Source organism: Drosophila erecta, unplaced genomic scaffold (assembly GCF_003286155.1).
Source record: "Drosophila erecta strain 14021-0224.00,06,07 unplaced genomic scaffold, DereRS2 tig00000000-arrow-pilon, whole genome shotgun sequence".
In the NCBI taxonomy this organism is placed as follows: domain Eukaryota; kingdom Metazoa; phylum Arthropoda; class Insecta; order Diptera; family Drosophilidae; genus Drosophila; species Drosophila erecta.
Genome location: NW_020825194.1, coordinates 20,637,487 through 20,651,930, shown reverse-complemented (window position 1 = coordinate 20,651,930; position 14,444 = coordinate 20,637,487). Strand labels below are relative to the sequence as shown.

General features: G+C 47.4%; 2 protein-coding genes and 1 long non-coding RNA gene across 5 annotated transcripts in view; 2 read left to right on the top strand and 1 right to left on the bottom strand.

Annotated features, from left to right (window-relative positions):
* The window catches only part of LOC6552006 (regulating synaptic membrane exocytosis protein 2), a 44,239-nt gene that overhangs the window by 8,929 nt on the left and 20,866 nt on the right, over nt 1-14,444 (top strand). For all 3 annotated transcript variants that reach the window (XM_001979669.3, XM_026976017.1, XM_026976016.1), the window contains exons 5-8: nt 1,882-2,007; nt 2,068-2,424; nt 2,514-3,072; nt 12,987-13,999. In XM_001979669.3, coding sequence (XP_001979705.3) covers nt 1,882-2,007; nt 2,068-2,424; nt 2,514-3,072; nt 12,987-13,999 — 2,055 coding nt within the window. The remainder of the gene's footprint in view (nt 1-1,881; nt 2,008-2,067; nt 2,425-2,513; nt 3,073-12,986; nt 14,000-14,444) is intronic.
* LOC6552007 lies at nt 908-1,619 on the bottom strand. The gene has a single exon (XM_001979670.3). It carries the CDS (start codon nt 1,540-1,542, stop codon nt 1,204-1,206), a length of 339 nt encoding a protein of 112 aa, XP_001979706.1. The 5' UTR covers nt 1,543-1,619; the 3' UTR covers nt 908-1,203.
* LOC113563746 lies at nt 6,676-11,331 on the top strand. Its single transcript, XR_003407607.1, has 3 exons — nt 6,676-7,079; nt 8,039-8,236; nt 11,301-11,331. It is a non-coding gene; the product is annotated as an uncharacterized LOC113563746 (long non-coding RNA).

Sequence of the window (14,444 nt, the reverse complement as noted above, 5' to 3'; positions counted from 1 at the left end):
GCCGCTTGTTGCCAACTGTCCCCAGTGACGCGTTGGGCGCATGAATAACTGCCCCTTGTCGCCTTGCAGTCCGCTGGATAATTGGCGATGGGCGGCATCGAGTGGGTGGGCGGTGGTGTGGAGCCGGGCCAGAAGGGCAGACCCTTCCCTTCCCTCCAGCCCGGCGCCTCTCAATTCGACACTTATAATTTACACATCATTTCCAGTTTCATACGACGCCTCTGGTCAAGGATATGAGATGACGGAACCGCTTGGGACGCTAGAAATAGATTATATCTTTCTTAGCCTCAGAAATATCTATCTTATATATAATCACACGCAGTAAATGGGCATTTAGTCAAGGGTACTTCAAATTGAAGAGTGTCTTTAAGAGAATTTGAAGTAAAAACAAGACGGAATGCTATAGTTCAGTTCCCGACTATCAGATACCCGTTACCCAGCTAGTGGAAGTTCCTGAGATCGACGCGTTCATACGGACAGATGGACGGACAGACGGACATGGCCAGTTCAACTCGGCTTGATCCTTATCAGGAATATATATACTTTATATGGTCGGAAACGCTTCCTTCTGCCTGCTACATACTTCTCAACGAATCTAGTATACCCTTTTACTCTACGAGCAACGGGTACAACAATGCCATCTAAAATATTATATATTTTTCATAATTGATACTTTAATGAGACTAGACGTTGCATTTCATTTACATTTATTACACTCTTAGCTATATAAAACAAATTTTATAAGCAACAATTAGAATGTTGGTTTAGCTTTTTTCGTGGCACCTTACTCAGTAGCCTTGATGGCAGGATACCTCACGGTGGCATTGAAGAAGTCTCTTCCGAATTCCTTCTTTAAATCCATCCCAGCATCTCTCCGCCCCTCTTGTGCATTGCATTTCAATTACACTTTTTCCAATTTTTATTTTACTCAGTGAACCGATTGCTCGGTTGTTTCCCCCCGCTCTTTTTTTCTCGCTGGCCAGGCTTATCATTTTCTGGCCGTGCTGCCAAACGTTTTTCCGTTGAACTGCTGCCAAAATGTCACACACACACTGGCACGGGGGATCCGAAAAGGGCAGAGATGTGGACTTTGGGGCTGCAGATGCGAAAGCCAGGGCGCAAAATGAAACTAGATGGACCAACAACTCCGAACAAATGCCAAATGGAATTTCAATTTGGCTGTGACACGGTGGGGTATCTGCCTCAGAACCGTCTCGTGGATCTGAAGGCGTGGAAGATGACAGACAGGTGGATCCAGCGGTACCGCTTCCCCTGTCGATCGCCCAGAAACGGAGTCAGCAGTTGCACATTGCTGAATCCCGCAAAGTATACCCTCCGCCGGCGCTCCACGTAGGTGGTCATGGAGATATACCCACTGAGAACGTTGTACAATCTGGTGAAGAAGTACAGCAGTCCGGCATCAGGCCCGTGCAGTGCTCCTTCGCCTTCCACTGCGTCCTCGATGTCCTCGTCCCCATCCTCCTCGGATTCCTCTAGTTCAAGCTGTATGCCGCTGAGAATCGGATTTCGTAACTCGTCCATGGCAAAGCCTGGTCGCAAATTTGAAAGCGTTGCAAGTGCACGTGTAAATTCCCCGGAGAGTGCCGGAGCTATGTGTGTGTTCAAATGACTGAAGCACCTGGGCAAGCTAGATTCGTTTCAACATTTCGATGTACCAGAAAAGCTGGTATCGTGGGGTTTATGCCGCTGGAACACCTATAGGTTTCAGTGTTTCCATTTCATCTGAGCTCGCATTCTGCGAAATATATGATTCGGATGCCCTGCGTCAGGAAATAGATTGATGGTTGCCATCCCTACATTTTTAATGTGATACAAAGACACGATGCCTCATATAATTATATTTCCCTTGCCACATTCCAGGTCATTTGGGTGTGCATACTGTGCCGCAAGAAGCAGGAGCTGCTCTCCAAGACTGGCCAATGGATCAACAAGACGGCGGCCCAACAAGATGGTTTCATCCGACGCATCGAGCCGGATGGGAGCAGCGTGAGTAGATGTGCCCGCCCTGGACGGGGTCAGCAGTTCAAGGTCTATTGTATCCGACAGGACATCTCGCAGCACCCCATCGTGGATCCGCACGACACCACGGACAAGCGGCCCAAGCTGGAGAGGACGCGCAGTGCCGCCGAGAAGGAGAACCTACCCATGCAGCGGGCGGGCAGCATGCTGAGGCGCCAGTACTCGCAGCAGGAGCAGCCCACCAACCGCCGCCTCTCGGCCTCCGACAGCGGAATGGAGCCCGTGATGAGCCCCGGCCAGCAGATGCAGCACCATCAGCAGCAGCAGCGATCCCGAATGCAGCCGATGAATCCGCAGCAGGCGCAGCAGGGATACGGCATGCAGCAGCAGCAGCAGCCGCGAGCCGGAGGCGCCTATCCCGATGATGATCCCAGATACTATCAGGTGAGTGCTTCGAAAATAAACGGCTTTTCCAGCGGAAAGCGTTTAACTGAAACCTTTGGCAATGCAATTTCACTATGGTCTTATTGCAGGGTGAACTGGATGGTCTGATGAGGCAGCATCCCCACTTGGCGCATCCCAGTCAGGTGCAGCCGCAACATCCGCCGCAGTCGCACTCGCAGCAGCAGCAGTCGCAGCACCAGCAGCAACATCTAATGCCGCAGCAACATCGCCCATCGCCGCAGCAGCAGCAGCAACACTCGCAGCAATTCGCAGCCAGGCAGCAGCAGCAACAGCAGCATCAGCAGCAGGCGCAGCAATCGTACCACGCGCAGATCCACCAACAGCCGCAGCAACATCCGCATCCCCACGCGCAGCAGCAGCAGCAGCAGCCACATCAGCAGATGCAGCAGCAGCATGGCTACCAGAAGCCGCCGCCGCTGACCCGCAACCTGACCATCAGCGGTGGTCACGCGATGGACTCCAGTGCCTACAGCCAGCAGCAGCAGCAGCAGCAGCGACGAGCGCTCGCAGGATCGCAGTACGCCTCGCAGCAGCAGAGGTCCTTCAGCAGCTCCGAGGAGGAGTTCCAGCACCACCTGCTGGCCGCCCAGGGCGCGGTGACGGTCACCGCGGGATCGGACTATGACGGTGAGTTGGTCGTTTTGTCCAATTCGCATCCAGCTCCTCCCCTCTCTATCTTGCTCTATCTCTGCTCTATCTTCCTCTGAGATCTCTGAATGTCTCTATCCCCCGATCCCCGTCTCCCTGTCTGTAAATCTGTACATCTATCGCTTCCATACTTTCCGCTCTGAATGTCCCGCAAGGCAATGCCCCAACATCCCAATCCCAGTTCAATTTTCCTATATAGCTCACTATCTCTCTTTCTCTCAATGTAAAACTCTCTTTGACTCGCTCGCTCTACAAAAATCCCATTTGAATATGTACCCCAAAAAAAAAAACGTTAAAAGCTAACTTTCCAAAATGTAGCACTATCTTGTCTCACATTGGTGCGTTGTCTTTTTCTTTGACTCGTTTTTGAGATCCAATATTCGATGTTTTTTCCAAGCCAATTAAAAATTCTTTAACTTCTGTTTTGCCTCACATTGCTGTGTTTCGTTTATCGGTGTACATACTTAATTTTTCCATGTCTAACTAATCTTATAAGTTAGCGTTAAGCGTAATTTAAGGCCTTAAGTTCGATTTAAGCTGGATAAGGGAAGCCCCAAATTTACTCTTTGCTCTAAAGTGAAAGTTTAAGCTGCTAAACTGGAAAAGTTCTGCCAAACATTTTCCCCGCAAGCGGGGAAACGCAACTTGCATGCCGAGGGCTATAAAAATAGAGAGCACACACACACCCAACACCCAACGCCCACACACATACAGGAGCACTCTTGCCGCTTCGGGGGAAGCGGGGAAAACCGAGGAAAAGCCTGGCAAAGAAAAAGAGCGAATGGCGAGGAATGTTTTGCTGCGGAAACATTTCGTTGCGCTTATCTCGGGGGCACTTGACTCGGCGCTCGACAACAGGCAGCGAATGGAAGGGAAAATCTGAAAAGAGGCGGCGGAAAAGCGCCGTCGGTGGGTGGTGGTCGAGTGCACAAGAAGGTGCCGCGGAAGCGGCGAAAGTAAAAATAAATTGTTTACAGAGAGAAAAGGCCAAAAGAGCCACCGCCAGCGAGACAAGTGCGCACTCCTGGACGCTGCCGCATACTTTCACTTGGTTTTCACTGGCCGTTAAATGCAATCAGCATAAATTATATGCCAGTGCCAGGCAGGAAGGTTGCACACAGCTGACCCGAAAACACATTTTCCAACAGGGAAGGAAAACCAAGGCAGTTGGCGAAAAATGGCAGAACTGGGGAAAATGCGGAAAAAGGCCGAGTGAGCAGCCTTTCCTTTTTGGCAGCCACCACAAAACATCAAGAAGTTGGCCAAGCAGCTGCACTCGCCTGATGATGTCGAGATGGTTGGGGTGGGGGTTCTTCTGGCCCACTCAGGGGGCGGCATTTCCTTTGGGGGCGGGGCACTCGGCTTCCTTCTGCTCTTCATGTTTTGAAAGATGCCGGCGACGTTGTCAAGTGCGATGCTGGCAAATTTATTATCCTAATTAGAAAGTTTCTTGTTGGCACTTGCTGCAGTGCTGCCCCCCCATGCACTCGAAAAAAACAGATGTCAGATTGATCAATCATCGCGGGGATATACAAGGTTGAGGTTACTGCGCTTAGCAAACAAATTCAATTCAAGAGGCTAGTTTTTTTAAGCAGAATATAAAAGGCGTTCAAAAATATTATACTTACAGTAAAATAGCGATTTTCTAGCCACCTAACTAACAACTTAGTAGTAAAAGCAGTAAAGTTGTACCAAAATGCTGCTTCAAGTGTAGCCAGATTTCCTTGGTTTATTTGCTTGTAGTCTTTTGGTGGCAGTGCAACATGCGGCGCTTGGTGATTTAAATTTTTTATTGCTGCACATTAGCGCGCAAGTTTCTGGCAAGCATGTTGCACATACACCGCCCACCGCCCACCGCCCACACAACTCCTTCTGTCATTTTCAATTTTCCACCAAACTAGCATATAATAATTATTGATTTCAACTTTGGCCCCAGGCCCACTCCCAGCACGAGTGCGCTTGTGGTCCACGGAGTGTGGCATGAAATTAGGCGCACCAAGTTACTCCATCGCCAACCCACCCACCCACTGACAGGCCACCCACCAGCTGCACCACCCACCTGATCTGGCGTGCAACCACGGCGATAACCAGGTGGCCAAACTTATGCCTGCATCCCGTGAATTAAATGCCGAAATGCAGCAGAGTGATAAAAGAAATCGAAACTGGAACCGAGACCGAGGCAAGTGAAAGTCTCTGGGGAAATGGAGAAAGTGGGCGGGTGAATGGTGCACTGGGTGGACGCCATGTGGGTCCTGTTGTGGGTGCAGTTGCACTGCAGTTTCCCACCACAGTTGTGGCACGGAAAACCCACCATTTCGGCTGCTAGTTCACAATGGTCGAAGTGAATGCCACCAGACGTCATGCGTTGGAATTTCCCGTCGAAAGAGTCGCTTGGAAAATTCCCACACACCATCGCGTTGAATTGGAGCGCATGCGCTGAACTTTGGCCCCCCTGTTCGCACCCCTTTGTTGTTTTTACATCCACTTCCATGGCGGTGGGCGGTGGGCGGTGATGGTGGGCAGTGGGTGGTGGGCGGCCAGGTGGGTGGGCGAGGCAGAGGAGCAGCTGATGGCTTGAAGCGCGCGTAAACCCACAAAAAGTTGTGCTAAACCTGTGATTGAGGAAACCGAGCAGATCAGAATTAAAATACTATATATAACTTTTACCAATGTCATTGATGTGGTATTGGTATAATCTTGTCTATTTAAAGCTTTAGGTTGCAAGTATCTAAAAATCTATAGTGTATACCCTATTTTTATGACTACATAAAATAGATTCTTTTGCCAGATTTCAGATGTCAATTTATAGAATATTCAGGGGTTAAAAACAAATTGAACTGGCCAAAAATATTATGTTGCCTAGTTTTAGACAGCCTGAAAGTGTTATTCCTGTAGTTATCCAGGAAACCCAGTAAAAAATAATGTGTAGAATATTTAAATTTTGGGAAAGCACACAGACCAAAACTCTCCTTCAAAGAGTTTGCAACAACATCGATCTGCGTCACATTAGCCACTTTTGGCTTTTGCCCTCCTGTCGCTGTCGTCCTGTTGTTGTCCGAACGGAGTCCTCCTCCCAGTTCGAGTTTTCCCTGCCAGCGACGTCATTTCATTCAGTGCCTCTTTTGGTTTCGCCGATTTTCGTGCAGCGTCATGGTGCTTACTACAGCCAGCAACAACAACGAGTGCACTGCCACTTGCAGCAGCAGTGTCAGCCATCCGTCGCTTCAGTTAGCAGCTTTTCCGCATCCAGCACGCGCAGCACCGCCCACTGACCCACCCACCGCCCACCGCGGAGCGCCCGCTTTGCTGGAAGGCAAAGACAAACACGTTGACTTTGCCACAGAGATTCGCCTTGAAGGTGGCAAACACAAACAGCAACACACACGCACACACACAGGAAAACGCGCTGACCCTAAGGTGGGCGGTGGGCGGTGGGTGGTGGATAGGTGGTAGGTGGAAAGTGGGCGGTGGGTGGCAGCAGCAGCTGTCAATGTTATCGCTGCTGGCTGCTGCGTCGGCTGAGGCAGCAACTGAGGCAGCGGCAGCGGTGTTGGCCACGCGCTTAACTTTATTTTTAGTTTGGCACTGGAAGCGCCATGGGAAAGTCGGCAGCAACAACAACAGCCACGACTGGCCGCCGTGTAACATTGTTATTGGAAATGTGTTGTAGGCTCCCACAGAAACAACAACGATGGCAGCCGAGAGAGAAAGAGAGTAGGCGCAAGGGAAAGCGAACGGCAGCGTAAAGCGAAAATTCCATTGAGATTTTTTATGAAATCGAAACGAAATTAGTTTTCGATGAACTTTAAAGGCGAGTAAACAGCCGCAGCGGTCCCGCTCGCAAAATTCGCACGTGTGTCGCAAAGGAAAAAAAATAGAAAAATATCCTACTACCCATAATAGAGGCAAAATTACGTTTGCTGGAAAATCGGAATCGGAAAAGCCCTGCTAACGAAATACGAGTGAAAAGCGCAAAAAGCCCACGAGTAAGTGAAATCGAAAGCGAAGCGGGCGGAAAACGAAAGCCAAACTCTGTGAAATGTGAATGTCGAGTTAAAAATAACCTTGGTGGGAAATTGTACAAGCCAAAAGGAGGAAAAATAGGCCCGAGGAAAAGCCTGACATGTGGCTGTCGGGCGAAGAAAGCGGAGAGTGCGAGGAGAGAGCGGTGCCAGTTAAACAACATAAAGTGCACTTAATTGGCCCTGAAGCATAAATAATTGAGAGCCTGGCATTGAGCAGCAGCCAAGGCTAATTGGTCAGCTCCCGAAGCTGCAAAAAACCAATAACTACGCCAATGTGTGAAAAATGTAAATGATGTTCAAATAAATTGCAAGCAAAGTGAAAGTGTTAAAAAGCAAAAAGGTAACCACGACCTTGAAGTCTCTTTAAATCTGCCTAATTGAGCGAAAGCGTACCCAACAACCAAGGCGAAACAAGGCAAACAAATTTGCTCTCGAATCAGTCAATCGACTAACAATACACTGCGCAAATTGAGGCGCCCAACTGACGCTTTTGCATTTGGCCAGCCACCCGAGCCACGAGCCACTCAGTGAACCACTAAACCACCCTTCCACCCACCCATCCACCCATCCACCTACGACCCCGAACCCAAGGCACTCGCTTGGAGGGCCTAAAACCCCACCCTGCCACCACCCACCCATCCACCAACACACGCGCAAGAGAAAAAGCGGAGGCAGCAGCAACTTAATATTATTGTTTTATTTTTTGTTTTTTATTTGCCATTTTTGTGTTGGTTAGCAGGTAGAAGAAAAACGCTCGATTTGTTTACTGTACTGCCACGCAATCTGTGTGTGTGGTGTGGGTGGCTTTGGGTGGTTGGGTGGTTGGGTGGTGCTCACTGGCGCCACCTGAGCCCTACCGCATGTGTGCTTGTGAGTGGGGTGGTTGGCTTACATGCCCAGCAATTTGTACCACAAATTAGGCAACGGCCGAAACAAACAAAATTTCAGTAGCAGTAATTCTGTAAATAAGCAAATCAAAACCGAAAACAAAGAAAAAGGAAAAGAAACCCTACGCAAATACTGGCATATGGAAACATAACTTCAAAACGAGTAGCCCAAAAACTGAAATAAAATAATATAAATACTAGAAACTCAATAGAGCAAAGCTGACTTTTGAGGTGAGTGTCAGTTGCAGTTAGTCAAGCTTCTCTGAAGTGCACCCACAACAGCTACAACAACCACAAGAAAACCAAACAACAACTGCCACACACACTCACATCAACGAACCACATTCAAGCCACAAAGAAAATGCTTAGACAGCCAAAAAGTTGAATATTTAAATGCAAAATGCAAATAGATTAGCACCGAGCATACAGAAATGCTTATAGAAGAAAAAACAATCAGTAACAAAAGCAACTGGAATTTGTCGACAAAGAATGCCAAATAGCCACTTTTGGGTAGCTGCCAATTATTAAGTTTTCCTTGGTTAGGTTCGAATCCAAATAGGGCTTGAAATTTTAATTGAAGTACAAGGCAAGCTGTTTTATTAAAGTTCTGGTCAAGACTCGACCTTAGACTCAATCAAATAAACCCAGTTAAAATACTTTATTTTGGAAGGCTTTATTATAATAGAAAAGATAGAGCTCTGTTATTAAATGCTTTGTCTTTACTTAGATTTCAGTTTTATTTAGTAAGTTTTTAAGGCAGTAAAGAATACATTTGCACCCATGTAGAGTATGTATTTATATATTCTTGATCAGTATCAACTGATCAAGTCACCTTGTTTGTCCGTTCGCTGCTACGCAAACTAGTCTCTCAGTCTAAAGGCTATAAATATATAATTACTGCAAGGGTATATAATCGTTGGTTTGCACATGATATAGCGCTCCTTCTTGTTTCTAATGGTTTTTCACAAGAAAACTAATGATAACTTTTTGTTATAGACCAGAGAAAACATGGAAATTAGATGAAGACGTTCGAAGAAAACTCTTGTTCGGTAGTCTTACCACCTTTGCCAGTATATATTCAATTAAACTAGGCAGGTGGAGTCATCAACCACTTTCATTCTGAATCCATTTCACTTAGCCAAACTTAAGTGCGCTTTATAGAGAGCTCTCGGTGTGTTAGTTACATGTTACAGCTTTCGTGTTAGCCGCAAAATGTGAATGTGTGTGCATTGTCGCCCCCAAAACTTCAACACCACCCCCCGCCAGAAATGCCACCCAAAACTATGCAACAAATTTGTGAAATGAATTACGTTTTCGATTAAGCACACAAAATCAATAGCTCCCCGATGGGCAGTCAAAGGGGAGGGGTCAAAACTAAAATGGCAACCGCAACATCAACGCGAAATGTGTCGCATATGGGCGACCAGGCTGTGAATAAGTAAATATAGACCGCACTCCTGCGTGGGTGAGCTGGTGTGTGTGTGCCGTATGTGTGTGTGTGTGTGTGTGTGTGTGTGTGTCACAGGACATATGAAACGCGTGTTTGTTTGGCTATTTTAAAATGCTACCAGCCGAGGATCTTTGGGGAACGGGTCTGAATTTAATTAAATCGTTGACCAACACCAGTTGACGTTGGTGTGGCCCGTTTGTTGTTCTTGTTATTGTTGCTATTGCTGTTGCTGTTGTTGTTGTTGTTCGTCCTGGCTGTTGTTTGTTTGCATGTGCAACTGTGCGTATGAGTGACATTAATGCGAACATTGAGGCTGGCCCACGCGTAAAGTGCGTGCGTGTGTGTGCGTTTGTTTGTTTGTGCTGGTGTTTGTGGTTGTATGCTTGTGTGCGTGAGTGTGTTTGTGAGCGCCCGTTTGCGTCCATTTGTGCGCTATTTATGCGCCTGCGTGTGTCTGTGTGTGTGAGAGTATGTTTCGGAGCGTTGGTTTAAAAATAGCACAAGCTACGGCTGCTTTCTCCCATTTCTCCCGCTCTGCCGCCTATGATGATGATGATGATTTTAGTGTCCTTTTGCCAGCCCAACGACCGTTACACCTACTCGGCCCGCACCCCCCTCGATCACTGTCAGCCAAACTGGCTTAAATTTATGGCCAAAAATATAAAACAGGAAGCACACACACAGGCGCACACACACGCACACACTAATGTGAAATTTGTTTGATTTTTCGTTTTCTTTGTTTGTTGCACAATGCGATGATTGTGCGCAGCCTTTCTCCACAACAACTACAATAAATACAACCACGCGCAGCAGCAACAACCATAAGAAAGCCATAAGAAAGGTCGCCGAGGGACAGAAATGACCGTGTTTTTGTGTACTTTATTGATTTTTGCTTTCTTTTCTTGGTCTTTTGCGCCTTTCACATCCCCCAGCACCACCCCCTCTGCCCCCTTGAAGCAGATTGTGCGTGTGGTTTCTCAAATAATTTACTTTACTTTGGCTTTGTTTTACTTTCGTGCCTTCTTTTGTTTACATTGTTATCGTTGGGTCTTGCTGCCTTTATGTAATTTTTTCACTCGTTTTTATTTTTCTTATTTTTATTTCACTTGTTTTTGTTTTGTTTGCCGTCGCTACAGCTGCTGTTTTCGTTGTTGTTGCCCATTATGCGCAAAATAAACGTTTTGTATCGTGACCAAAGTCAAATGAAAGTATGCCAGGGGTATGGCCCACAAAACTATAGCTGTATGGGTGAGAGACTACGACTATGTCTGTGTGTGTGTGTCGGAAAACTAGTTCTTTTTCGCACCCAAGGCGATTGTCTGAGTGAGTGCTGGCATGCTGTGTGTGTAAGTGTGCATTTGTTTTAAAGAAAATGGTTGAAAATGCGTTTGCAACAACTTTTATTGCCTACTTTCAAGGGCGGCTGAAAAACTGCTCTTTTTATTGAGTACAAATGCAGCAGTAATGTAAGTTGGAAAGCTTTTAGCCGCTTATAAGCACTGGAATCATCAGATCTAAGTTATATACACTAGGCCTAGCACCGTAGTTATAGCTATTTAAGTATAACATTAATTATGTTTAATTGAAATCCCCCTCAGACTTATATGCCTAATAGAGTAAGCTAGTAACGAGTAAGCTAGTTAGTCTAACTCACAGTTACCACTCGAACTCACCTTTGAAATATTGTTTTCATATATTTTTCTCCACTCTTTCTCTCTCTCTGGTCTACCCTGAAAATGAAACTCCAACCAACTTGCCCGCCACAAAACCAAAATAAACCGAAAAATACCCAAATATGCCCTATGAATAATATCAATAAAACCCAAAATAAACATCGAATAGCAGGTAATTTTGGCGGCGTTCAAGGTGTCCAAACCGTACTCTCGCCCGGCGATCTACAGATTCATGCAAATGTAAGCGAAAAAAAATGTGTTTAAAACCAGGCCCAAAGGCATTTAATGCGAATTTGAATTTGAATGTGTGTGTCTCTTCGATGTTATTGTTTCTTTTGAGTTTCCCGAACACGTCACAAGCGAAAGCAAGGAATGTGCGATTTTCTTAGTTGTTAACTTTGTTTCCTTTGTTCGAGCACTATCTCCCTCACTCACACTTTCTCCCACACACTCTCCACAACTTTCTCTTACCTAGACCTAGAATTGTCTATAATAGCCAATAAGCTGGTGATGCGTTAAGCGTTCGTTTTTCGCTACCGATTCTGATCTCTCGATCGTCACTTGATTTCCTCAACCACTTCACACAAAACTATCTCTCTTTTTTTCTGGCTGTGAACACACGTTATCGTTGCTGGACAACATTTTTTAAAAACACTTTTGAGATCCCTATATATTTGTTACTTTCTGCTTTTTTATGTATCTTCTACGTTTTTAACCCTACCTGTAAATGTGAACTGATACGAAAACAAAAAGAGTTTTGACAACACAAGAAATCTTGGTGAATAATTTGCATGGATATCGTAACGCTGTTTCCCGTTTCCTCCCTACTTCAACCAGAATTCACACTACCTCGAACACACACCCCAACATTCAGAACAGTCTACACTGTCCCCATGGGCCAACAATTCCCCGAGTTTCCGATTTCCCGAAGACTTAGCTTGTAACTTAATGCTCTTGCGACTTTTAGCCACAACAGATAAGTATTTCTATGCCTTGTACTTCTCCGGAAACCTTTAAAAACCGGCCACTTACCCCTGATTCATCTTCTCCCGGCCCCTGGCACTTTTAGACCCAGCAGTCGCGGGCACTCGTAGTTCTAGTCGTAGGTCTATTATGATACTCGTACTACCCAATCTTAGCTTACTCATGCAGCTCTTGTCGAAATTGTACGGTAATGTCGCGGATTTTTCGAAAATGTTCTGTAATATCTATAGTTTTGATTCAAATCTAAATTGTTCTGCCCTGTAAAGATACGATATGCATTTATTAGTAACACAGGGTAACACACATTCGTGAATCAATTAATAAATAATGCATTTTAGCGCTCTAAAGCATCATAAATATATGATCCATTTTCTTTCTACCACAGGTTTTTTACTCAATAGAAGTCACCAACAAAGTAGTGAAAGCTAGTGCATACACTCATTACAAAAACCTATAAAATTCTAGTTAAAAAGCAGTTTAACAATTCAGCATTACATGTGTTAATTTGATGAAGTTTTCGAAAAATCAGGACTTTACTCCATTCCCCATTATCTCGAACTCACAAGGCTGGATCCAAGCTGATACCCGAAACTAAGTCTATCATACGTATTTATTTGCTTTGAACTTTTGCTTTCTCAACCGATCGATTACCATTATGATTGTGTGCATTTGTTGAAACATCTGAAAAGGACAACAAACTATGGCAGGCAAGCGGCGCAGTCCCTTCCAGGAGCAACCAATCCAAACAGAACCCCTGAGACCCCCAGAAACCCCCAAGACATCCCAGAGCCCCCTGAATCACCCAAAAATCCCGCAGAGCAACCCCCTAGTAGCGTTTATAGCCACACCCAATCAACATCTACCACCCCTACAGGCGGGCGCCTCCAGGTGCGCACCTCATTGGATCCGTGGCGCCAGCAGCGCAGCCTCAACGAACGGGATCTGCTCAGCAGCGGCGGCGGTGGTGGTGGTGGCGTCGGTGGTGCTGACTTCCGCCACCTGTCGCACGCCACCCAGCGGCTGTACGCCTCCGCGGATCAGCGGGATCGCTACGAGCTGCAGCTGCAGCACCGCGAGCGCCTGGAGCAGTATCCTCTTACGCGCACCGCTCGCCTGGACGTCCAGCAGCGCAACTCGCTGAACCGCAGCAACCACGAGCGGCAGTTTTCTGGCGGCGCAGCAGGCGGAGGGCCAGGAGGAGCGGGTGGTGGTGGTGCTGCTGGCGTCTACCGACGTGCCCCGCCCTTGGCAGCCGCCGGCGGCGGTGGCAGCAGCAGCAGCAGCACCACTAGCAGCAGCTACTACCCCCAGTCGAAGCCGCAGATTGTGATTGGTCCGGGATCGGGCTACGATCGAGGATCGGGTTCCATGGCTTCCATGGCATCGGCAGCGGCAGCGGCGGCGACATCGGCGGACGCCCAAGGTCAGGCGGCGCGGGGCAGCCAGCGTGGTGGTCTGCTGGGCGCCACGAGAGGCGGCGGTGGCAGCAGTTCCGTCAGTTCCACGGAGGCTGCCTACTGGGACGAACCGGCCACCAGTTCCTCCTCATCGGCGGCCCAGGACTCGCGGCGTTTCACCGAGCGTAGAATAAAGAAGACGGTGCGTTTCGATGCCCACGACGAAGAGGCCTCCATACTGGCCAGCAGTTCGCTGCCGCCGGTCACGGCAATCCTGCCCTCCACGGCTGTGGATGTGGGAGCGGCCACCATTCTGAGCAGTGGAAAGAGCCTAGACGCCGGCGGAGTTGGCGGAATTGGTGGGGCTGACTGGGCACGGTGGGAGGCCGAGCGACAGGGTAGCCAGGACTCGGCCACCAAGGACTCGGGCATCGATACCAGCAGCACGTTCACCAGCAGCGAGGACTCCAATCGAGGAGATGGGCCCAAGGTACACACAGATCGCAGCGGGAGAAAAATGCTGAAAATATAACCAAGATGGGCAAGAATGCATTGTGTCTGTGTAGAGTCCTCTCTCTCCCCCTCTCTCTCTCTCTCTCTCTCTTTGTCTCTTTCTCCTCCTTTTGACCCCACAATCCGTTTGTCTGTGTGGGGAATAACCCCATGAACTCCAAAAAAAAAAAGGAAAGATAATCCAACCAACTTTCTCTGTTTGTTGTTCTTGTCATGTCCAGAAAGCAACCATAAGCCCCAGACCATAATCAAGCAATGATATCGTTTTTGGTTATCACTCCCAGCTCGCAACTAACTTCCAGCTATTGTGACAAACATCTTGACAATTTCAGCATACAACCTCACTTCAAAACCTAGAACCCAGCGATATGCGAAACCACAAAGAACCAATCTTGCATGCCCCAAAATAATCAGACTTTTCC

Coding starts and splice junctions, on each gene's coding strand:
- LOC6552007 (XM_001979670.3), bottom strand. CDS start 1,542: ATGGACGAGTTACGAAATCCGATTCTCAGCGGCATACAGCTTGAACTA.